Raw genomic sequence first — 25,076 nt, 5'->3', positions numbered from 1 at the left:
TTGCCTGCAAGCTCCCCATAAATCCCTTCCTGCAGTTCCTGCCAGCGGCTACTGCCTGCGTTAACCCAGCGACCCCTGCCGGCAGCCCCACTTCCGGCCGCCTGGGGACGCTCTGCCGCCGAGCCCCTTTCCAACAGCTCCGTGATTTGGCGCTCCGCAGCCCGGAATTATTTTCTCGGTGTTGCACTTCCTAACTTCCTGCCCTAGCTGGCATGAGCCTATCGCTGTACAGAGAGGAGCTGGATCGAGCCTATCGGTGCTCTACCGCCGCTGTCCACGATCGACTGGCTCGGCCCTCGGCGCGCAGGCGCGTCCCGTGCCGGTGCAGCCATTGCCACTGCTCTTGCTATTGCTGTCCTGTCAGTGAGACACTGGAACCGGCGGCACTCACAGTGCAGGTAACGGCGGGACAGGGCCAGACCCGGCGACCTGCAGGGGAGGCAGGGAGCCGACGCACGCCTCCGAGAAGTGCTGGCGACTAAAGTTGGACTAGGTTGAAACGATCCGATCTTAGCCCAGCTCGGCTCGGTTTGGCCTGTCCGGGCCTGGGCCTGTCCGGTTCTGCCGTGGTTGAGTGAGACCCTGCCTCTGTGTCCCCTCTACAGCATGGAGTTCCAGGCCGTGGTGATGGCGGCGGGAGGTGGTTCCCGTATGATGGACCTGACCTCCAGCATTCCGAAGCCGCTGCTCCCGGTGGGCAACCGGCCCCTTCTTTGGTACCCGCTGAATCTCCTGGAGCGCGCCGGCTTCGAAGGTGAGGCACGAGTCTTGGTGTGGGAGCAGAGACGATATGCTTGTCCTGCTCTCTAGGCTTCCTGTGGTCACCTCTACTACGCCCATTTGTCGCCCCCTTTTGTTCTAATCTCTTGTCGCAGGTGACCTGTTGATCGGGGCGGATGGTGTAGCAGGTCTCATTTCTATACTGGAGCTCTTCTGTTGGTTCTTGTCACATCCTTTCTTTCACCTCCTGTTCCAGCACCCCATTTCCCCACTTCTTCCCTCATCAAGGTTTTTCCCATCTGTATGCTTTTCCTAACCTTAATGCCTTTCCCAGTGTTGTTAGCCAGGAGTCTCACTCATTTCTTTCTCTGAATTATTAACGAGAGTAGCAGGAGAAGCATGTCAGCTCTCCTGGGATATCCCTCAGTTTGCTATTTCAGTCTGGCCTGAAGTTCAGGGTTACTTGCTCTGTCAGAGTCGTTCAGCAATTTTGGAGCCAAGCACTGGGTTTTGGACAGAACAGGGTAGGGGGAAGTGTCAGACTTGCAATGTTCACCTATGGGCCTTGCTTCACAGGTGACTAAACCAGTGTTTAGTACATGCCGAGGTTCTTTAGTGGTTTCTGAATTTGGGGTTTTGTTTTTCAGTGATGGACCAAATCTTTCTGCTTCTTATAAAACCTCTTCCTGATTATCTTTCACATCTTTTTTTTCACATTTGTATTTGTCTTTTACCTTTCTGCTTCTCTGCTTTTGTGTCTCCTATGTGACTCTGTGATTATTCTGTACTCCATCTTGACACAGTGACTTTTTCCTGACTGCTTCATTTTCTGTAAAGGTGTAAAGATCAGGTTGTGATTAGCCATGTTAGCCTCTTCCTGTTTCAGTGTGAAGGAACAAAAGAAAGAGCAACTTAAGTCTCTGCCTTTGTTTTGTTTCATTAAGAAATCCTTTAGAACCTTTTTTCTCTTGGAATTGTTTTTTACCTGTTTGTTGAAATCTGCTTTCTGAAAGTCCTTTTTCTGTGACTGTTTTCCTGTATCTTTTTTCCTGGGATCATACTTTTATCCTGTTATGGATATATGGGTAGCTAAAAGCTTTTTTTGTAACCAATATTGTAATTTGCGTGGCTCTTCAACTATTCAGAGATAACCATTTCAATTTGACCCCCTAGTAGGAGGTGTTGCAGTCAGGTCTTTCTCCTTTCTCATACATCTCTTAAGCTTATCTATCCCCTATGAAAATCTGGATGTGAAGGGTTGTGTATGCAGCTTCACTGAGCAAGCTGCCACCTTCCTGCTTCTCTCTTGCTTCTGCCCCCTGACCAAGCTGGAAGTTTCTGTGTTAATACTTCAGTGGCATAAATTCTTTCCCTGGACCATAATTTTTATTAGGTATTACATGAGACTTTAGTTCTTTGTACTTGCTTATGTTAGTAAGTGTTGCACAGGCTGATTCACTGCATCCCCTTTGTCCTTATTGGAAGTGTTTCATCTCTCCTAATATTTAGGAGACTTCTCTAGATAAATGTTGAACTGCGTGGGCTTCTACATGATACCAGTTCCTTCTCCATTAGTTACTTTATCTGTGTTCTTCAGCCTCCTTTAAAATGCAAATTGGCATCCAGTGTTGGAGTGGAAGAGGAGTCCTCCCCTATCTCTGGTACCAAACCACCACAGAATTCTCATTTCTACAATTCCTTCTTTTTTGCTGTTAACAGATTCAGGATAAGTTCAGTTTCAGTTGATACAGATTTATTCTTAGTGTGTTTTCTTCTTGTCACAGGAGCTTCCTAGGCTGATTTCTCATAATTCTCTGTTAAAATTCCATGTGGAATGTGATGTTACAATGTTGAGGTTTTTGAGGGGTGGGATATTTTAATTTGAAGGTTTGACTGTTACTTTTCTTTCCAGTTCTTCATGCTAGGGGAAAAGGTTTCTTGCTGTTTTGTTTTTCTCAATCTTTTCTTTGCAGAACTTTTGTTCTCACATTCTTCATTCTGGAAAATGCTTTCATGTCGCTGCTGATATCCATCAAATAGACATTTACATTTTTTTCTGTTGTAGATGTAATGAGTTTGTTGCTTACGTATTACTCCACTCTCTTGCCAAGCCGATGCTGAGAAATAGTTTGAGCATTGTATTGTAATACTGTGGTTGGTGATGTTGTCCACAGAGAATTATACAGGATCAGACTGGGCAAAAGACAAAGCTTTCAAGTATTGGTGACATTAATGCAGGGTCTAATTGGTCTGGTTGAGAACATATGGTTTGTGGTTGCTTGCTAATGACAGAAGATTTTTCTATTCTGTCCTGTTAACTCATGCCACTCACATGCATATGTCTCTTTCAGTAACAACCTCCATCCACACAAAGCAGGAAAGATTGTTTTAATATTCATCAGGAGTTTTTTTTTCTCTTCTTCAGAAGTTATTGTTGCCAAAGAGATGTTCATTGTAGAACCCAGTTTTATTACTCAAGCCTTTTGACAGTTCCATCAGCCTTTGTCAATAAAAAGTGAGCGTATTGTATTTGTGAAGAATATTACTGGTTTTGTGTCTTGGTCTCATCCCATTTTCTTCTGTCCTAGAGGTCATTGTGATTACACGGAAGGAAATCCAAAAGATGTTAAACTTGGACACAAAAATGAAGCTGGACTTTGTGTGCATCAGTGACAACATGGACATGGGTACAGCAGATTCACTGAGACACATTCACCAGAAAATTAAGGTATTACTGTCTGTTATTGAACTTGATCAGATGTTTGTTTGTCATTTTTTTCGTTGTGCTTTAGAAGCTGACCCATGTAATGATATTGCAGATAACTGAATTTTCTGATCTTCTGTAAAAGTTCTGATCTGAGTTCTGTATGGGAAGATGCAAACGAAGACTTTGAATTGGCAGAATTGACAGGTAGGAGGGCTGGAGCAGATCCAGGCAGGGCACTGGCTGCTGCTTAGGGTTAGCTTTCTATCAGACATTAGGCAACTGACTTGCTCTGTGCTTCAATTTTCTGCTTTCCCTGTGCTTTTGCTGTCTTGGTTATATGGTAAGCTCTTGGATAAACAGTACCCAAATGTGATAAAGGGGTGCTATTCTAATAAAAATGCCAGTTTATAGAATTTTAATTTCTAGCTGCACAATTAAAACACTCCCAGGTAAGGCAGAAATGCCACTAAGAGCTCTTAACATCATCTGAAGTGGAATTTTGGTTTTGTCGTTATCATATACTTAAACTTTCAGGTTTGTTCCGTGTCAGTTTATGGCTTCTTAGCCAAATTGGCTGTTTAAATAAAGGTTAGAACAGATCATTAGTGAAACATTTAAGTCCTTGAAGTGTCTTTTTCACTTCAGGCTCTTTTTGAAGGTAATAAACTCCAGTATGACAGACCATATATTCCGAAGAGAGAGACTCCAGTTGAGACAAGATGAAACTTTCTAGGCAAATACAGAAGTTTGGGAGGCACACTGACAGAGATTCTGCAGGGATTAATGTACAGACTAGAGTAATTTAGAGGATGAAGACAAGATATAAAAATGAAAAGCAAAATTAACAAAATTGGTTTAAGTTAACGTTTCTGTCACATGGAGATTTGGGCTCTGTCACAACTGATTTGGGCAGTATTTTTTGAACATGTGCATGCATTAAGGCAGTGTCTCTGCACTGCAAATTTTGACCCTGACCTTACAGTTTTATTGCCTGATCACAGTGATCACTCTGGCTGTCTGGGTGTTCTTCTTTTTGGAAATCCAGGCAAGTCTGCTCTGGGGGAGGCCTGGGAGATGACAGTAAAGTGTATGCGGTAAGAAAATAGACTGTCTTCAGAGGCTGCAGTGTTGATCTTCTGAGGTTTTTTTGTTTGTTTGTTTGTTGTTTTCTCAATGAAAAAAAAGGGTTAGAGCAGCTTCAGCCAGCTGCTGTGTATGAACAGCAGCAACTGCTTCTGCCCTTTTTGCTCCCTGTCTTGCTTGTCCACCAGAGAGGACAAAGTGGTCTCTTATTTGAAATAAGCCTGTACTAAGTTCTTGAGCAGCTTGATGCACTGTGTATTTTGGAGTCATTCCTCTAGTAAATGCATACCTCTGGTACACCTCTTACACGGTATGCCCTCTCCTGTGTGATGTAGGTGAGAGAACTACACAGCAGAGGTAGCTGAAAAGCTGCTGTATGTTGGCTGTGCCTGCGGTGTAGAAGGAGAGAGATCTTGCTGACGAGTGAGTTTCCCTGGTGAAAACAACTGCTGCTTGTGGCCATAGTTTGCTGGCACGCTTTTTGTAACCCATGCCAGAAGTTTGATGAGAAATTTAAACTGGTTGCTGAAACACAGTTGTCACAAATTGAGTTAATTGCCCACAGACAGAAGAGCAAGTATGCTCAGTTAAAAACGAGGTAACGTGACAGTATAGACAACTTGCTTGTGTGCCGTGTGGCAAGGAGTAAAGCCAACATTATAGATACACAGCACAAAATACATCTAAGGGTAGCAGAACTGCTGAGCACAAATTCTGAGAGGTGTGTGAGAGCTGGACCACTCTAAAACCTAAAATGTCATGACTTGCTGCCCTGTCTAGCATTTGACTGAGGGAGTTCCACCTGCACAGCATTGCTGCTTGCTATGCCTGCAGTTGCAGCCCTTTCTGTTGTGTTGCATTTTGGTTAGAATAGCTTGATGCTTTAAAGATTAGATGTCGAGATTAGATTTACAGAATTACATTCAGTAGTAGCATGAAAATCCCTCTGTACCAAGCCTGGAAGGGCTCAGGTAGTTTGCATTGTTGCTTTTTGGCTCTGGTGCTGGCGTTTTTGGAGGTGGGTAAGACTGGCTGTCTTGGTTCACAATAGTAAGCAGCTGACTCTACCAGTCTTACTGTTTCCTGGTTGTTCAGAAGTTCATGAGAGCAAAGGAAGGCTGTTCAAGGGTTTTGTTTGCTGTTCGCCCACTCTATATGCACAGGACTTTTTCTATCTTTAGTTCAAGAGCTGATGTAGTAAGGGTGTGTTTTTTACTCTACTGGAACTCTTCCTGTTATTTTTGGCTGCGTCAGCCTGCACCTGATTGAGAAGGCAGAGCTTCATTAGGGGTTTTATGTTCATTACAAGTCTGAATGTATCCTTTTCTTGGATCCTTCGCACAATAAAGATATTATGCTAAACTAATGATTCCTAAATCAGCTGCTTGAGAAATAATGAACAACAGAGAAGTTGGTCCCTTAAGTTCCACTTTCTGGGTTCCTAGGCCTGAGTATCAGAGTCTGGCCTGTTCTTTACCAGTAGTTCTTTCATTAATTTGTGTGGTGGGTTGTTTTGTTTGATTTTATTTAAACATTCAGTTCTGGGGTCTGAATAGCTAACACTATTAATCAATTTGTCTTCACAACTCTGCAATTGAGAACTGAGGCTTAATGAGCTGAAATAATAATTTTGCAGCATATGAAGTAGAAACTAGGGATTTTTTTTTTTTTTTTTTTTGCCTGTGTTCATATTGAGTGGGTAATATAACACTTAGCCATGCTTTGCACTAATTCTATCACTTAGAATGATGTTGTGAAAAGCAAAAAGTGAGTATTTATTTCTTAAATGTTGTGCTTTATGCAGGGGTATGAAAACAATGTGTTTAAAGACTTTGTGACAACTAGTGATCAGATTCTTCAGATTCTTTAATTACTCTCCTGTGGACAAGCCCAACATTTCCTTAGAGTGCTGTTGGTGTCAGGATGCTGGTATAGTCTGTGTGCCTTATGGCAGTTTTATATATATATATATATAAATAAATATATATATATATAAAAACAAAATTAAAATATTTATTAAAATATTTATTGTTATACTTTTAATATCACTGTCAGTTTTATTCTTTTGGCTCTTAAAGTTCCTAGTTGTCTGCTCATCTTTTGCAGGGCAAATAATGAACAGCTTTTCAAAATACAAAAACGAAAGTGAAGTTGCAAAGGGTTCATTCTTTTCATATATATAGATTGGAAATGGTAGAACATAGACTGTATGTAGGCTCACAGTTGATGGCATAGTAATGCTCTTGTTGAAAATGAAGCTTTACAACTGCAGGGGTGTTTACAGGTCTCTGTCACCTCATGGTCTGTGCTGGTGAGGCAGATCTCTCTCACCTCGTGATGTAGCCTAAACAGAGAAAAAAGCCAGCCTTCAATGCCTGTAGGTTTGGATTGATGACCTTCCCTGGTCATGAAGAGTAAAGAGAGCTCCCTTACTTACTAGAGCATGTTATACAAATTAAATGTATTGTGGAAGACGACAGAATGCTTCTGTAGCTAAAGAAGTTTGTGACAGGAACATTTGGTTTTTTTATTTATTTTAAATGCCTTCTGACTTCAGTTTTCTTTCAATTGTTTAGATATGCAATTATTCTAGAGTAATACTGAAGTGATTTACTTACTGCAGCGCTTCTGAGTTGTTGCTTTACCTGCAGCACAGAAGAGAGACAGGTCCAGCAAGACTTACAGGACACAAAAAGAGGCTCTACTATGGGTTACTTTGATTGTGTGCCTGTCAGCATTTGAAAAGCTGTGCAAAGCAGTGGAAACTAACCTTTCATTAAATCTCTGGAAGACAACAAAGAGCTATGATCAACTGAGCAACTTTGATGGATTGTGCCAAACACTGAATCAGGCAGTGCTGTCCTTGGGTTCCAAATCTCTTCAAGAAGTACTCTTGCACAACTCCTTCAATCCTTTAAAATATTGTTGTACGTGCATGTCTGGAATCATTGTCAAAAATTACTTTGAAACTTTAGAAAATTATTTTTATAGGTTAAATAAGAAAGTCATCTCTCTCTAAGCCTGTGAAAGGTAAATACCACTTCATCCAATGTATATTAGTGAAAGTAGACTGAGGCATTTAGGGCAGAATCTATGCTTTTGTTTGAAGGGCATGTGTTTTGGTCTTGTCTTTTGGCAGTAGTCATGTTGCTATTGTCTTAATCTATTGTTTACATTAGAGAATATCTTGGCCTGTCAGGGAGTGCTTGGAATTACAAAAAAAAAAAAAAATAGTTGGCATAGCTGTAAAAAATATTTTTGTATGAAATACAAATCAAACTCTCTCTTTCATGAAATCTCATTTCTCATGTAAATTTTTTTCTCTGTCACTTTCTGATTCTACTTTCTTAAAATGTCTTTTCCACTTCATCAGTCACTTTGATTTGACAGTTTCAGTGGTGAATAGTGATACGCTTTCTAGCATGAGAAGAGATGCAAGTGCTCTGTTGCATCCTGTGGTAGGAGATGATGCAGATTTTGATTTGTAGGCAGCTTCTATTTCAATGGTGTAGTTTTTGGGTTTTGTTGTTGGTTGCATTTTTCTTTTTTTTTTTTTTTTTTATAATTATGGGCAGTCGACTGCCTTTTAAAATGTTAACCTATTTTGATGTATCTTGAAATTTTATGCGATGAAGTCTCCTGCCTCACTTAGGGAGGTTTTTCCACTGTAGCTGGTGTTAGTGGACACAGTTTTTTCAAGCCCGTGTAAAATCTTCTGGTATGTCCACCAAGGCTTTTAAGTGGGGCTGTTCCCTCCAGTGTGCTGCTTTGTGAGTTCTTCAGTCCAGGTTTATAGAACTCATGATTTTGGGGATTAGTAACAAGAAATTGTGATAAGAGCTAAGAGCTCAAGAGTAAATTGCAGTGTCTCAGAATGTGCTACTTGAAATAGGGTGATGGTGATCAGCCACTGATGGAGGAGGGAAGGGAAAATGCAAGACTAGAATGTGTTGGGTAAAGTGTTTTTTATGATAGAGATGAGAAATTAATACCATTGCTAAAGGCAATGGGAAGATACTGTTTGTTTTTTTTTTTTCCTGGATTCCTGCACAGGCATGGAACTCAAATGCATCAAATATGGTACAAGCACTAGAAAAGGAGATAAGATACTCAGAGTAGAATATAATTTGGTTTAATTTCCAGCCTATGAGAAAACAGGCTGAAAATTACAGAGAGGTTTTAATTGGAGCAGAATAGGGTTGTGAAACAGTCTTCCAGGATTAATAAAAACAAAAATTCCCTATATTTATATTAGACTGGCAAGCTAGGGTTTTTTGGGGGGATTGTTTGCTTGCTTGCTTGCTTTCCTTGTTTGTTGGCTTGTGGCTTCTTGTTGGTTTTGCTTGTTTGGGGGGGATTTTTTTGGTTTTGTTTGGGTTTTTGTTTGGTTTGGAGTTTTTGTTTGCTTGGTTTCTTTTGGGGTTTTTTTTCAGTAAGTTAAGTAATGTCATAGCTGAAATGACAGGAGGCTAAACTCAGACTCAGGAAACCCCTTTGAGAACTGTGTTTTTGTGACCTTCTGCTTGTACCATTCATCAAACTTCTGCAGACCTTTTTGTGGGTTGCAGATTATTGTTGATGGGGGAAAAAAATACAGTGAGGGGTGTCACTGTAGTTTATAAATGAGTTCCTCTGACGTTTAGGCATCTGTGATATTTAACCATTTTGTGCCTATGCCAAACTTTGCAAGACCCACACAGCTGCTGTCTGGCACCACCTCCAAGGCTGGGGCCTCTCCAGGTAGCAGGTTGAGAAACCTGGTTAAATCATGAATTTGTGTTTCAGGCTGAAGCAGGAGGTGGGATCGGGTGTGCCTGGATCAAGCATTTGTCTTCAGTGAGTCTGTATTATATTCACCTTCTGTTAAGCATTTCTCTCCCTTGTGTCACTCAACTATTCTCCAGCCAGTGATTGAAACGTAGTCTTCCAGCAGAGTAACAGCAATGGAACAGTTTCACATTTTCCTTCCTTGATGAGCTCTTAGTTGTGTTAATGGAAGCCTTGACTAATATGGTCTGAATTAATCACTATGTCTTCTGCTGCTATCACTGCTGAGTGCTTGCCTGTGGAATGTTTCATCTCAGGTGGTCCACCTGGTTTTCTCAGTTTGGAAAAGTAAGATTTGAAAGTAGTGCAGCTCCTAAAGAGCAAAGCAAATCAAAACTTAAAAAGCTACCAAAAAGAAGAAGAAAAACCAACATTCTCTGAACAAATAAACAAAGATTGAAACTCCAGATTCTTTTGGTATGTGCATCTTTGGGAGCCATGTTGTGGAAAGTGTGATGTCACGGTGGTGGTCTGTATGCTGCTGAGGGTCACTGATCCGTGGAGTCTTGGAAGGCATGGCTAAGCGCTTCACTTCCTCTGTTGAAAAATCTCCTTTCCAAACACATGATGTAAGTAAGCTTGCTGTAATGGCTGGAAGACAGAATCTGAATCCTTTTGGTAGAGCTGAACAGAGTTTGGTGAGCACAGAAAGAACAACTTCAGCCTCCATAATATATAGTTATGTATTTTTTGTACTGTCAGTGGAAATAGCACAAGTAAAACTTTTTAAGAGACAAGGTCTCTCTCTATATGAGCAAGACTTACCTAAATATTCTGGTCATCTGTTATGAAAGAGTAAAAAAAACTTAAATCTTTTTTTTTTTTTTCCAGCAGACTTGCCAGAAAATACTGTTTACTTGAGTGTCTAAAATGCAAATAAAAGTGCTGTTTTGCTGATTTTTCTAATTCTGATGCACAGGAAAAGAAGATGTATCAAACAGCAGTTCACAAAGTATGTAGCATCTCATTTCCTTCTCTACCTCTTTTTGAAAGCTGCCACCACTGACACACTAGGCAAAATTTATTATGGATCGCATGCCCAAGTCCCATTCCCAAAGCACAGCTGATTGTACAGCTCTGCTGGCAGGTGCTCTGGCTGGCAATGTTGCTGCAGGGAATGATATAGTGCTGCCTGACTGTGTGCATGATGAATGTGTTCAGGACTTTGCTCTGATCTTTATTTTTCCTGGCAGTGTAAGAGTTAGAGAATTCAACAGTTGTTGGTTGGGGTATTTTTATTGGTGGGTGGTTTTTTTTGGGTTTTTGTTACTCAGCTTTAGAGGAATGTAGCTAATTAAATTAATTATTTTGCTGCCAGGGCTTACTATGGATCAGGGCTAATACACCCAAAGCTTGAATGAGGCAATTAGCTCTGAAGGTTAGGATCAAGAATGGTTATTAGGGTATTTGTTATTCGGCACATTGTAGGCTTAAGAGGATGCCTTCCATTATACATGCAGGCAGAGCCTAGGTGCTTTGCACGAAGAATCATTGACAGACCTGAGATGCTTGTCAGTTTTAATTGTTGCATCTCCCACTGCATGTCTTTATCCTTTTCATGCTCCTGGCAACTGGAGGCCTGTGCTCATTATGTTAACCAATACTTCTTGTTTCCATGTAGAAGTTGTAAGCATTTCTTCTGTATTACGGTATGTTTGCATTCAGACTCTGTGTGGTTTGTGATGAATTGCACAAAACCAACCTATTCTGGTTGCAGACATAGTAAGCTCTTGGCACATGTATATAGATGAAATAGCATCCTGGTAAAAATAATTCCCTGTTTTTAGGAGCTACTTTTAGTTTTAATTCTTCTAGGAAGTAAATAGAAGTTAATGTTCATTTTTTGTACATCATCTTTCATTTTCACTATTTAAAATATATGCAGTCTTCTTGGATGAGTAACTTCCTGTGCTATATGTTGAAGGAAAATTCAGCTTTAGGAAAGGTAGTCTCAGAAAAAATGTTGCACATTTTATTCTTAACAGCACTTTCTTGAACATATGACAGCAAAGAAGAGTTAAATGTCCTTTATTACCATCTCATTTTCTCATGCATAGGAAGCCTTTTACATTAATAAGTCAAACTCAAGTTTATAGTTTTCAGAAGTTGGTCTGTGATGATTTTTCAAAGAAAAGAAAAGTCTCTGTGAAATTAATTCGTGCATGTTATTTTATTTCCAAAGAGAGAGTAGGATTTTAAGACTGGGGGGAAAAACATCAGTGCCCTCCAGCTGCCATTTTTCCATAGTGCTGTCAGTGGCAAGGCCAAAGCCCTGTGCCATGAATGAGCCTTAAAGACATAACTGTCCCTCATGCTTGGGTGAGGACATGAAGGACAGTAGGAAGGTATCAATGATGTCTGTGCCAGCCTGGGCTCCAGAGATCAGGAGGAGTTCTGTAGAGTTCTGGTGTTCCTCAGCTATGCCCTTATTTGAACGTTAAGTCGCCATCTGATCTGATGTTTTAACAACTTTTTGCTTGTAGTTTCCAATGTCTTTGGCCTTTCCCCATGAGACTCAAGGCCTCCTTGGCTTCAGGGAGGGTGGTACTTCCAAGGAGGCATTCACAGGCTATTTGTACATTTTTTTCTGGAATAACATTTCCTTCCTTGCTGTCCACAGCCTTTCTACTTTGTTTCTGGCCTGCATGATTTCTACATGTGTGTTTTTTCCCACGTTTGGATCTTAACAGCCTCTTCCCTTAGAGGAGTTGGGCCTTTTCATGTCAGTTGTGGGCTGTACAGCTGTCACAGTTACCCTGTTGCAGGTGATGTTCCTTAGTGAGTATTCATCCCTTCAAGGTGAAAATGAAATTTTTTAGCTCAACCACGATCCCATGTGCTAATCTACATACATAGTTCCAGTTATTGGGGAATGTGGGAGGGAGTACATGCCAAACACCAAGCCATGGAGTTACTGTGCTAGAGGAGTTTTTCCCTGTGCCTTTTTGCAGCCTGGGACAGCAGTGTACCATTGATACGAGGAAGGTGGTGGGATGATCAGCGCATGCTATCCCAGAGGTTGTCACTTTGCTTGGCACTGGTTTTCTATCACTCTTTCATTTGGTGAAGGCCATGATGAAGGTCAGTGGACTTCTGGGATGATTGGAATTTAGTTTTTGTATTTTTGTCATGTTATGTTAACTTGAAACCTCACATAGGTTATCTAGTTTTTCCTTGATTCTGTGCTGAAGAGGGAAAAACAACTCTCTATTCAGATTTTCTTGAAGCAAATTTAGGCATGCTTCTGTTGTGTAAATTCTGTTAGCTCTTTTGGGAGATGGTCAAAGTTCTGAATGTGACTAAGTGCTGGAAAAAGCAGTGGAGGTCTTGACATTTTCATAACATTTTTCTTAAGACAACAACTACTGCAACACGAATATCACTGGAAAAATTGGAGAGGTGCTAGCGGAGAAATAGTATTGTGTGGAGGGTAGTACAGGAATCTATGGTTCAAAACAGTATTTTTATTTAACAGAGCATAATTAGTTTTTGCCGGAAAACACCCAGACATTTGAACAAAGCCAGTCAGGATTCATGTTAAGTAGACACTTGAGCCAGTGCAGGTAGCACAAAGTAGCAGTGCCATCCAGCTCTGCTTCACAGAGCCTGTGCTGTGCAGGGCTGGTGGGTGCTTAGGTTTTCTCTTGGAATTGGAACTTGTGAATGAAATTGAATCTCAGTGAATGTGTCTCTGAAAGGTAGCAAGGCTTTATTCTTATGTTTTAGTAGATGAGTCTATTGTATCCTTTGGTGTTTTATTCCAGATTATACTTATTCTCCCTTTTAAACCGCTTGGCCTTTTATTTCTGTGCTGAACACTGATTTCTAGCCACTGAATCCAGTCATGCCTGCTTTTCGTTGTGTTGCTGACAGATCTGCTGTTTAGGTAATTGAGGGCTGTGGGTAAAGGCCTTCTTTCCCTTCAATAAGTTGAGCCAGTTGAGCTCCATTAGGACTACTTTTTATTATTATTGTTTGTATGACTACAGCACCTGACTGCCTAAGGCTCTGCTTACATTAAGTGTTAAGCCCAGGCTTGAGCTCTGGGCTTTGGCAGCAAGCCTGCTGCGCCACTGCTATTGAGATTGGAACCTGACTGCAGCTTTCTCCATTCTGTTCATGTGAGGTAGAGTCCAAGATCAGCTGTGCAGCAGGTCTGGTAATGCTGCCATCCAAGTAGTCTTGGAAACCCACCTTCCAGGAACAGAAGAGACCAGGAGAGTGCTATTTATTGCTGGAGTTCTCCTGCCTGTGAATGAAGGGATCTGTTTGTGCAGTGTTGAACCAGGGGAGAATTTGTCTTGCCAGGCTCACCCTTTGTGAACTGGTGAATTCAGGGCATGGTTTGTGGGGTGCTCCCCTGTGCTTTAGCAGGCATAGTTCTTGTGATGAGTGATAGTGTGTGCTTTCTAGGTGCAGGGAGAACAGTAGCATACTTTGGATCTGGATGTAAACCAGACTCCTAACCTCAGACAAATGAAAGAGCCTAGTGAAACGGGATAGTATGTGTCAGTGTATCAGTGTGGTGCCCCAGCATACTGATAGCCTGCTAATTCTCAGTTTTCTGTAAGTGTAATGGTAGCAGATTTGTTTTATTTACAAAGAAAAAAAAAAAAAGAGCCATCAGAGCTTAAAACCCTGTCCTTTAGAAGATACAAGTAGGTAGCAGAGCTGACATCTTTGATTGATGTAAGGCAGAAGCAAGTTTGGTAAGTGCATGGCAAGTGGACAGGAGAGGCTGCTAAAAGGAGGTTAAACAACTCATGCTTGATGTGACAGAAAATGGAAGCAGTCAAGAAGGGTGATGCGGTTGGAGAAGGAAGCTCAGAAAATTATTTCTGAAGTGTTGTGTAAGTAAGACAAAACTGTTAGAGCCAGAGGAAAAGGTGAATTGCAAAGCTTGTATTCCAGACCAGAAGTTTTACAGTTCAGTAAATGTCATAATAGCAATGTCCTGCTTTGAAAACATCCTTAATAAGCTTTATGAACTTGTGTTCAGTGCTAAACTTCAGCTTTTGGTTGCTGATAACTGTAAATTATCCTTTTCCACTCCATGTGACAGTTTGAGCAATAGGTAATGAGACTTCCTCCTGGGAGGAGACAGGATGCCTTCTAGGCTTGAATATCTTTCCTGTTCCGAGCTTATATGTATGTAAATTAAGGTATATTGATTTTGGATGGTAGCTCTGGAGATACAAAGATAACCTAAAATGGTGTTTTCATTGTATGATCCCATCTGATACAATGCATAGGATGTGCCATGTGATGGGACCAGGGTTAAGTCTCCTCCCCAGCTTCTGGCATCTTTCTTCCTTCCAGCTTTCTTTGAGAAGATAAACAGTGATGCTGACAGGTTACGTATGTGAAGGCATTCACATTGCCTTAAGATATCCTCACCTGATGAATTCAGGGCCATCCAAGAAATTAGAAGAGACTCCCTTGGCTCCCACATTAGACTTTTCTGTTTTATTAAAAAAAAGAAAAAGAAAAAAAAAAAGCAGCCTCTTTCATATTACACACTCAATTTAAAAAAAAAAACACATTTTTTTCCATCTTTTAATGAGGGGAAGTTGCTGCTGGATTTCAGATTGAGGGAAATCCTTTGTCTCCTCTGCCCTCTGTCCTTAGAAGAGTTGTGAAAATGGTGGTCTACAGTAGTAAATCATTATTTTCTTCTGAATCTTGCTCTCGAGGACATTACAAAAGCAGAGTGGGAATTCCCAGCCAAAGGCAGCCATTTCAGTTCAGCTAACAAGATTCTACAGACATCAAAAAATAAATGACGTTCCCTGCTTCTGTTACAGCAGCAGTCATAGAGCTTCAAAGAGGTCACAGGTGTGGAAATTGGAGGACTCTTAATGGAGATTGAGATAAAAAGGGATTCTCTAAAACCTTGGATGTAGGTTTCTGATCTGAAGAGTGGTGAGTAATGCAGTTGCTAGGAGGTATCTTTGGGTTTGCCTGGAGCATGCTAACAAGCAATCAAAAAGCTTGCCCACAGACAAACCGTTCTTTCCCTTTCCACTCTTTAGAATAATAAAAGCATTGCACACAAATCCCACTGTTAATGCAGCATGTGGGTGAAGTTCCAGGCTATTGTGTATAAAACTCAGTCTTAACTCCAGCAGTAATTATAACTTGTTCCTCTCTTCCCTGTTGCATGGTGACACTGAAGGAAGCCATGCATAGTTCTCTATTTGTGCATGTGTTAACTTAAGCTGAGTGTAGGAAGACTCTACCTAATCTCTTGATTTTTGTTGTTGTTGTTCTTGTTGTTGTTTTTTCTTTTCCTGTCAAAGTCTCAGCTGTAATACTGTGCAATTGGAACCTTCTAGCATTTAACTTCAGTGTTTTGTCTGTTCTGTTAAGAGCTGTTTTTTTCTGCTGGTGGATATTTAGCTACTTTTCTGTTTATAATGCAATCTGACATTTGTTTTCCTCTTTCTCTTGAGGCTGATTTTGTTCAAATTGGAGATTTCCTTGCAACACATGTTTTCTCATTTTGTAGTCTGCAGTTTTTGAGGCCATCAGCAGTTTAGGCTACAAGGTCCTGCCCTTGTCTATACTTGATAGAAAAAGCATAGTGAATACTGCTAAAAATTAGCATTTGCTGCCAGCTATCTGTGGTAACCTTGATATCTCCTGTTTGAACAGAAGGGATCCAGCAATCATTGCTGAATGTAAAAGAGTTTTTAGTGTTGCCTTTGTATGCAGGGTGTGAGAAAGTCCAAAAACTTTTTATTTATGCTGGTATATTACACCATATAATTGCATCCATCTTTTGATCTGTGGTATGAATTAGTTCCATTGAAAACATGTTTTCTATTTTTAAATTGGCTGGCTTGAACAGAGTTCTTGAAACACTCTTCTTTTTGGTCTTGCTTTTGTGTAGATTTTCCATACGTTGTGCTGGATTTAATATAATTGTTGACGTGTTGTTTTTCATTTTTTTTTTCCTTTATTTTGTTTCCTCTATGTTGTATAAATCTCTTTGTTTTGTGTTGTGTTTATCCAGTTTGAGTATGTAAGTTACCTCATAATAGCTGAGCATTTCGCAGTTTGGAAAGGTCTGATGGTCAAGTGCTGTCAGCTCGTGGTATAAAGGGAGAGTGGAGATTTAGGGGCTGTAAGTGCTGCGTTCCTATACTTGACAGAACACTTTGTGGCTGTGGCTAGACTAGAAGCCCAAGGTTCCATCCATGGTCAACAGGGGCAGAGAAACATCTCCTTGAAACTCAGATCACGGCTAGGGTGATTTCTGCAGGACCTCATTTTTTTCCCACCGATCAACAGCCAAATCCAAATTCTGAACTCAAGTGTATAAATGGGAAATCTGAGGTTAAATGGGATTACTGAGGCCAAAGTGACTCTTCCAAGAAGTGTCGTCATATCCTTGTCTTTTTTGTGGCTTTTGTGGTGCTCACAAAAGTGTGATGTGCCGTCAGCAAGCTATGGCTACTGTCCCTCTACCTGAGTAGTGCTGCAGTGTTTTCTTGTGTTCCCCAGCCCAACATCATTTGTTGTTCTCTTTTAATTGCTTGGTGGTATTTTCACCTGGTCTGTACAGCAGCTTCTGTGGAAGAGCCCTGGTCTGTGATGAGGGCTCCTCTGTGTTATAAAAGTAGTAAACAGCGCATGCCAAGTTTGGCAGAACAGGAAGATGCCAGAAATTCCAAGCATATGTTTCATACCCTGTCCATGAGATGGTCCTCTTTGAGTTATGACCCTTGCCTTGTCCTTCCCATGGCTGTAATGGATGTTGAGGGTGCATTTGTGCATGCGTTTGTCTGTCTTTGCAGTAGTTCTGCTTGGGGTGTGTGCTTGCTGGTTTGGTTTTTTTTAATCAGTTCATGTTGATTCTTATCATCTGTTTGTATAATAGTTTGGGGTTGATGTAATCATTGTTACATGTATTTCATTAAGGGATATGTGTGTGTGTGTGTGTACTTAGGTGTTTGCATAATTCATGAAGTCAAGTATGTTCACATACCCTTTGTTAGCATTAGTGCACAGAGTAAGGGCGTATTTCTCTTTGTATCAGTGGCTCATTGGGAAAGGTTGCACTGTATTTATTTGGCATGTATATACGTAAAAACCCACAAGCTCTACCATTTATTTTCTTTCTTCTACACCCACCCTAAAAAAAAATGTAAAGAAAAACATACACTTCTGCTAGGGTTCTAGGATAGTTTATTTTTTCATTCAGCCATTAGTTTATTCGTTCAGGAGTTGTACACTGGGAAAAAAAGTGCATCCATTAGACAGTGAGGGCTTTATTTATGAGAGGGGTGGTGTTTCAAAGGGGAGGTTGTCAGGTCCCAAAAGAGCCTTTCATGGTGTATTCTCAGCGTGCTTCTGAGGCCACTGCTCTGCTCATCAGGAGGAGAGGCAGAAATGTGGGCTTTACAGAGCAACTGTGTGTTTCACTGGTCCCTGCGCTCACTGACGTTTATTTACATATTGGGAGAGTAAATGGGTAGAACAGATGGCAACCAGACATTTGGTGGTTCTGTTCCCGTATGCTCCTCAGGGGTCTTGCATTCAGTTTTTGAAAAAGCTTGTCCTATAGTGAGGGGGAAAAAAACCCAAGAGCCTGTTCACAACTATGAAATGCTTGTTGGGTTTTTGCCGTTGCGACAGATTAAAGCATTTAGTAAAACGTGAAAAAATTACAAGGTTTGTTTTTTAAGTCCAGATACTTGTTCCTAAGGATAAGTCCATTGGTGTGTCTTTTTCTCTCTTATTATTATTATTTCTTACCTTCACCACTGGAGTGAGTGCGTTTAGATTTGAAGCGGATGATCTCTTCTGCAAACTGAGTTTGAAAAGTACAGGTCTGTTTGTATGGGTCTTGGATACCTTTTGGCCTTCTCTGCAAATATTGTAACTCTTTTCTGATCTTGTAAAAACACAATATATGAGCATTTTGCAGGATTTTCCAGGATATTTAGTACATGTTTCTTCACTATTTACGGCTATGAAGTGGGAGATTTACTTCCATACTAAGCTGATTTTTTTTTTTTTCCTGACTTTCTTTGTACACACTGGAATGTTGGAGCAGGGCTGCTCCAGAGTGTTGGGCAGCTTGCTTTAGTGGTTTGGGTTGGGGTTTTTTCTAATGTGTGCATGTTGTTTGTTTTACAGAAGTGATAATTAAAACACTTCTCCTGGGCAAAACCGTAGTATAAAATACACATTTTGAAAATATGTTAAAAGTGGCAGTGGAAGTTGGATTTTGAATGTGTAAAACTCTCAACCTGCACATTGTTCCTTTCTGTAAAGCAGCCAGGTGTTTCTCAGTAAAGTGGGGAGAAATCAAATGAAAATTGAAGAGCTTGACCTTTTACACAGCATGCCAAATCAGCAGCTTTAAGAGTTTGTGACATGATGAATTCCAATGACTTATTGGTAAATACATGAAACTGCCTAGCACTTACAGGAGAACCTGTCAAATAATGTAAATACCAGACCTCAGTCTCACCTACAATGTGGAATCTCCCAGAATTAAATAAAGTCTGCAATGCAAACATCTCTGTAATAAGCCTTTCTGTAATAAAAGGTCAACGCTGAACTAGTTTGCTTTGAACCAAGACAGTTTGGAAAACTAAAAGTAGACTTACTGATCCTCCATAAGTTCTACCAAATGTTTTCTAGTGCCCTTCTTATTAAATAATGTCTCAAAACTAGGATGCCATGCCATGCTCTACAGGGAGGCTTACCATAGTAAATGGTAGCACAGAAAGTGAAAATAGTAAATGGCAAGAAGGAAACACTACCTTCTTGAGATGCGTTTAGAGGGTTGGTAATTAACTAAAAATAAAGCACAAACTTAGTACTTTTCTGTAGGCCCTGCTGCACAAATATTATGTTAGGATTAGTTTAAATGAAGATAATTGCTGATTTTTGGCAGGATATTCCACAACCCATGTGAAATACAGAAAATTGTTTCTAGGTAAGAGTTTTCAGCCAGAATATGTTGATAGTGTGAATGGTTAATGAAGCTGCTGTGTCTCGCTCAATATATAGCAAAGTTTCTGTGATATATACAGCAGTTCTCTTAAATACTTTGTAAGGCATTTTGGAATCCTTTGAGATCAAAATTAAAGGCAAGCCTGTTATTAAATAGGACCTAACTTCCTTATATACATACATATATATATATATATATATATGGAATATTGCTGGTTTCAGGAAATGTATTTTGTATTTCTAAACTGAGCCCACCATCACAGTGCAATTACTGAGTAAATCACATCCTAGATAGTCTTTGGTGTTTTTTTTTCCCCCACCCCGATAAAATAACATAGTTTAAATATCTTTTCCAGTGGTTTGTAGCCAGATGCAAAGTCAGCTAAAAAAAGATTTCTTCAGAAAGATTTCTTTTCTACATCATTATGTAACTAAAAGTAGCAGTTGTAAATACTGCAGAATTTCATGTCAGTCTTGAAAGCCATAGCTTCAGTGTCCTGGTTCCTTCCCTTAGGAGCAGATGATGACAGTTAGATGGTCATGTACTCTTTATGGTCCAGAGTTGGATAAGCATTAATGAAATAACTAATTCAGTAACAGCAGGACTCAAGAAAAGTGAACTGTAGCTATTTTTGGCAGAGTATGGCAGACCTTGTGGGTTTTGACTTTTAAGTGTAAAACAAACAAACAAACAAACAGACAAGCAAAAACCCAGGGGGGAAAAAAGACACCAGTATATTTGTTGTTGATTCCTCAAATGATAACCCATATGTGGTCATCTGTATCTCTGAAGGATTTCATTGGTTGGGGTTTTTTTTGCTCTTTGACAGACTGATGTCTTGGTGTTGAGCTGCGATCTGATCACAGATGTTGATTTGTATAAAGTTGTGGATCTTTTTCGGACACATGATGCTACTCTCTCAATGTTGATGAAGAAAACTCATGAACCCACAGAAGCGGTGCCGGGACAGAAAGGGAAAAAAAAGCCAGGTATGTAGACAGAAATACATACATTTGTTTGTTAATAAACGATAGAGAAACCAGTGGTATGTACCATGTGTTTAGCTATCAGCCACAGCACAAAAGAAAATAGATAGGGATACTCCATTTTTCCTCAGATTCCTTGCGGGGGGTGTGACTTGCTTTGTTTCCAGCTCAGAATTAAGTATTAAAGTCATGTAATCTTGCAGGCTCTGATCCAAAGCTCACAAGAGTTAAGGTAAAAGCTCCAGGTGACATCAGTGAGTTTTGGATCAAACCCTAAATTTTTGTTACATATGAACATTAAAACCGTTAGGTTTTTCAAGAGCACCAAGTATCAGCCTGATTGTAACTGGGAACTTCTACCATTGACTGACTGTAGGGGCCTGCATTAGGTGGGTTAGAAATGCTTCTAGTAATTGTCCCCTCTCGCAGTATGTACAGAATTACTCTTCTGAGATCACATCCAGAAGCCTTTTGCTAGGCAAAACTCTCACTGATTTAAAGGACTTGGTTAGATGCTTATCTTGTCCCTCTTAACATAATATCTTAGTTAGTGCCTTGTAATCTTTAATGGATCTGTTCTCACAACACTGCTGTAAGGCAGGGCAGGGCTGTTATCCCCCTTTACTTAAATGCTAAAAGTACTAAATACCATACAGTTGTTCCCATACCATACATCTCATTTTCTTTTAATGATATCTCTTAAATTGCTGAGGCTTCATTAATGCCAGTGGGTCCTGGTCTGTGATTAAAGCTCAGAGGCATTACAATAATACAAATAAGAAAGTTTAGCTTCTAACTGTTTGAGAGAAGAGTGAAATGCAAGCCAGCAGTTGGATTATGTGTGTGTCTGAAAGTGGAGGAAATGGATTTTTAAAAGAAAATTGCTTAAACTCTGCATTGAAAGATTTTTCGGGAGCAAAGTGCAAGGTTGGTAGTGATGAAAGCATTTAGGACTTGGACTCTCAAACAGCTCTAAACCTTCCTGGTTTTCAAAAGGCAATCTAAGTGATAATGGCACATAAAACATTGTCAAGAGCACTATGAAAGCCACATTGAGCATTCAGAAGTTATAAACTAATGGGTCAGTGGTAGAACATTACAGAGCTGCCCAGTTTGTGAGCTCTGAGCACACAGAGTGGGGGTGAGGTCTGTAAAGATAAACAAGATCATCCAAAGAGTCTTTGCAAATGTAAACACATCAGGTTGCACATGCATTCTTCATTTGCTTGGTTTTTAATGTCTGTATGCTTGACTTTGTAGCATAAGTCTTCCTACATGACTTGTTAAAATTTGTATATGATTTCTCCGATCTGTGGAAGACCAAACTTGAAAACATTAAAATTCCATTCTGTGGAAGTGTTTTGACATCCACAGTATTTTTCTGTGGAGCTGGATGCTAAGGTCTCCCCCTCAAAACTGCTTGAGCCATTGAGAATTGAACTAGTAAATTGTTTTCTATGAACTGTCTCAGATGAGACATGAACCCTGCCTGATGTTTTTCAGTCACTTGCTAGAAGAAGAGGAGTGCCTAAACAGGGATTTTTTGGGTGATTCTTCAGGTTCTGGAGAGGAGCAGTACAATTTAGGGAGGACCAGACCCTCCTGCCTTTATTCCTACTTGACAGAATGCACCCTATTGCTCTCATCATCCTAACTCATCCCTATCTTTTTTTCCCATGCTGGCTTCTTGCCACCCCAGCCTCCATTGTTGCTCTCTGCTTAGTCTCCTTCAAAGATCTTTGACAAGATTCCAGCTTCTTTTTCTCATATATTACTCTTCTCTTTCACTCCCCTGTTCCACTTCTGACTTCTCATCTCAGTCTGTTTCGTTTATCTGCCCACAGACATCTCTTTTCGTCTCTCTGATTCCTGTCTCTGTGGTTCAGTGCTCTTTCACAGACAGTCCAAATTTCCACCAGTTTTCAGGAACTGCTTTCCCTCCTTTCCAGCTTGTCTTTTCTTTTCCCTCATCCCTGTGAGCTTATGAGTTTTATTTCCTTGCAAAAAGCAACCTCCCAAAACCAGATCAAACTCTTTTCTCTGGAGCAGCCATTGGAGCATGGCTGTGGAGCCTTGTGGCTTCTGTGCTTCCCTTGTAAGATCTGGTGGTACAGAAGACCTTAGATGGCACCTGCTATTTGATAGTTCTAGGAGATGAGGAATTGAAACAACCTTTCCTTCACAATAAAATGTGCAGGATTTTTTGCAGCAAAACCAAAAGTCTTGGAAGAGCACGTGAAAATGCAGGTTATCAGAGATTTATAATGCAAATGGCAAAAAGTACACTCCTGACACAGGTCAGCAGGGCTTACTGAATGTCATGCTGCTTCTCTGAAGAACTGGAATCCCAGAGTTTTTCAAAGGAAAGGACACCTAACCACTAAGTTTAGGCTATTTTTAAAATAGATTCCCCCCCTGTGTCTTTAGCCTCAGAAGCAGTCAAGCTGTTTTTGCTGAAATTTTCCGAATGTTTCTTTTGAGGCAGGCACATGGCATTGGAAATTTCATCCCAAACAGCTTATAAGCAACTGAAGACAAGATATTAACATGGGAGTGTGTTAGGCAGGTCTTCATACTTCACAGTATGTGGCACTATCAGCTCTTTCTAGATGGTGACACGTGTATGTTTCTGTGTAATTGCATTGTACTGCTCAAGGGTTAGGAACTTGAAATGGATACTCAGTCCTGATGAGCCACTACATACATTTGCAGATTTATTTATTATTTCATTGTTCCTGCAAATGCATTCATTTTTTTTTTGAGAAGGAGCAGCAAGACTCTTATTTTGCATATGTCGTGGAATCCGGTGCAAAATTGTTGCTTTAAGGATATTTTTGAATGTTCCAGAATTGTAATATAAGGAACAGGTTATAAATTATCTGCTTAAAACTGATTTGTGCTATAAATTCATATTGATGGTGTCCTGAAATGCTTGACGCAACTAAGCTACAAGTTGCAGGGTGAAATTCATTTGCTTTTCTGTTTAGAGGATCATATACTGATAATCATAATCTCAGTGGCTTTTAAAATTGATTAATAAGAGGCATGGCAATAAAAAACAAACCAAAACTCACCAAAAAATCCTCAGAGTGCTAGTAATTGATAGTAACCCAAATAAATGTAGAGTGTCAGGAATTCAGGCACCCAAAATGGAGCCATGTGCTTAAGGATGACCTGCAAGGGACTGAGTAGAAAAGAGTGTCTGAACCTTTCTGTGTATAAAGGCAGAAAAGATGGTGACTCTTTCCTGCTTGTTTTTCTTATCTTGAAAGCAGCAGGCATGTCATCACTGGCATTCCTTGTGTTTGCCAGAAGACCTCTTGGTGGTCTTGCAGGCTGCATCGTGTGAATTCTCTCCCTTTGAAAGGGTGTGGATACTGAGTCTTCAGCAAAGGTGTCTTTTTCCCAAGTGTCAATAAGTGTCAATCAATTATATTTGATCTTAAAGCATTTTAGAAAATCTAACTGAAAATTACTTCTTCTCATCACTGAATTTTCCATTCCCTTATGATTTCACGGTTTCTTTAGTTCATTAAAGCCCTTAAAGTTGCCAGCACACAGGGAAAAACCTGACTTGACATCTGCTACAAAAAAACCCATAGGACTCTCACATGGTTTCACTGTCCTTCACCTAGCCACACGAGCAAGAGAAACTGGTTTGGTGGCAGGCATGTACCTGGTCCTGTTTTCATCAAGCTTTCTTTCTCCTTATTTCTTATTGAAAAGAACTTTGCTATCATAGTGTTATAAGTTAATGTTACTGTAGGAACAAGCAGGAGATGGGCAGCCATGACCTGAACTTTTGAGAGAAGTATTGGTTGGTACCTTTATGGAGGAAGATCAGTAACTGTTGTGTTTCTAGCCTGTCAGGAGACCCCAGTTAGGTGGCAGTGGCAATGGCTGGTTAGCCCCTACTCTGAAATTAGCATGAGAAGCAGTACTGTGTTCACGATGCATTTCTGAGTTTTTACAGCAAGTGAGTTTTATCCTAGTTGTACTTAATTTGTCATACTGTTGCAACTTCAGGCCTATTTTTGTACTTCTTCGCTGTATGATTAATTTATGGGAAGCGATGGGGGTATGCTTGATCATTTGAATCAAAGACTGCCAAGAGAAGAACTTTCAACAGCTGCATGTTTGACTGTATTTTGACAGTGGTTATTGCTATGGTAACTCTAAAGGAACAAGCAAAAGTAAAATAAGGGATGGGGCTGAACTGGGAAGAATAGGGTTAAAAATAGCTTGGCCAGGAAAATATCTTGGAGAATTAACTACTTATAGAACATGCTGTTATTCCAGTGTGGTTAAAGGTTTAGAACTTAAGAAGTTGAATATTTGCCAGTTTGGCTCAAAATACTATTATTTAGTGGGTGAAAAGAGGGTTTTTTTGTAAAATTGTACCTTGGCATTCTTCTACAGCCTGTGTTCCTGTAAAGATCAGTGTATGGTTGCCACCAGAGTAGTGGCTCATCCTATGAAGTGCAAGTTAGAATAAGCTGCCATTGCTGTATTCAGATGTTGTGGAAAACTATTCAAAACCAAATGCTTTGCATTTCAGTAGACCAAGGTCACTGTTGATGCAAGTCACTGATTACAGGAGATGGGAATTGCCACAATAAAATATGTAACTATTAGATATTCTCTTGGTTGGCAGTTTTATAAATACATATTTAAACCAAGTTAACCATCAACATCAGTGGTGGGAGTCCTAGAATATGTCCTTTCATGTGTTTGTGCATGTGATTATGGTTTCTCTATTGCTATCAATATTTATCTAAAATAG

General features: G+C 40.2%; 1 protein-coding gene across 1 annotated transcript in view; it reads left to right on the top strand.

Annotated features, from left to right (window-relative positions):
• EIF2B3 (eukaryotic translation initiation factor 2B subunit gamma) overlaps positions 1 to 25,076 on the top strand; it is a 101,169-nt gene that overhangs the window by 1,152 nt on the left and 74,941 nt on the right. Inside the window, exons 2-4 of the mRNA XM_054384629.1 lie at positions 606 to 754; positions 3,309 to 3,448; positions 20,137 to 20,296. Coding sequence (XP_054240604.1) covers positions 607 to 754; positions 3,309 to 3,448; positions 20,137 to 20,296 — 448 coding nt within the window. The 5' untranslated portion in view covers position 606. The remainder of the gene's footprint in view (positions 1 to 605; positions 755 to 3,308; positions 3,449 to 20,136; positions 20,297 to 25,076) is intronic.

Source organism: Indicator indicator, chromosome 10 (genome assembly GCF_027791375.1).
Source record: "Indicator indicator isolate 239-I01 chromosome 10, UM_Iind_1.1, whole genome shotgun sequence".
Lineage (NCBI taxonomy): Eukaryota > Metazoa > Chordata > Aves > Piciformes > Indicatoridae > Indicator > Indicator indicator.
Note: the sequence above shows the minus strand (reverse complement) of the source record. Positions and strands in the feature narration are given on the sequence as shown.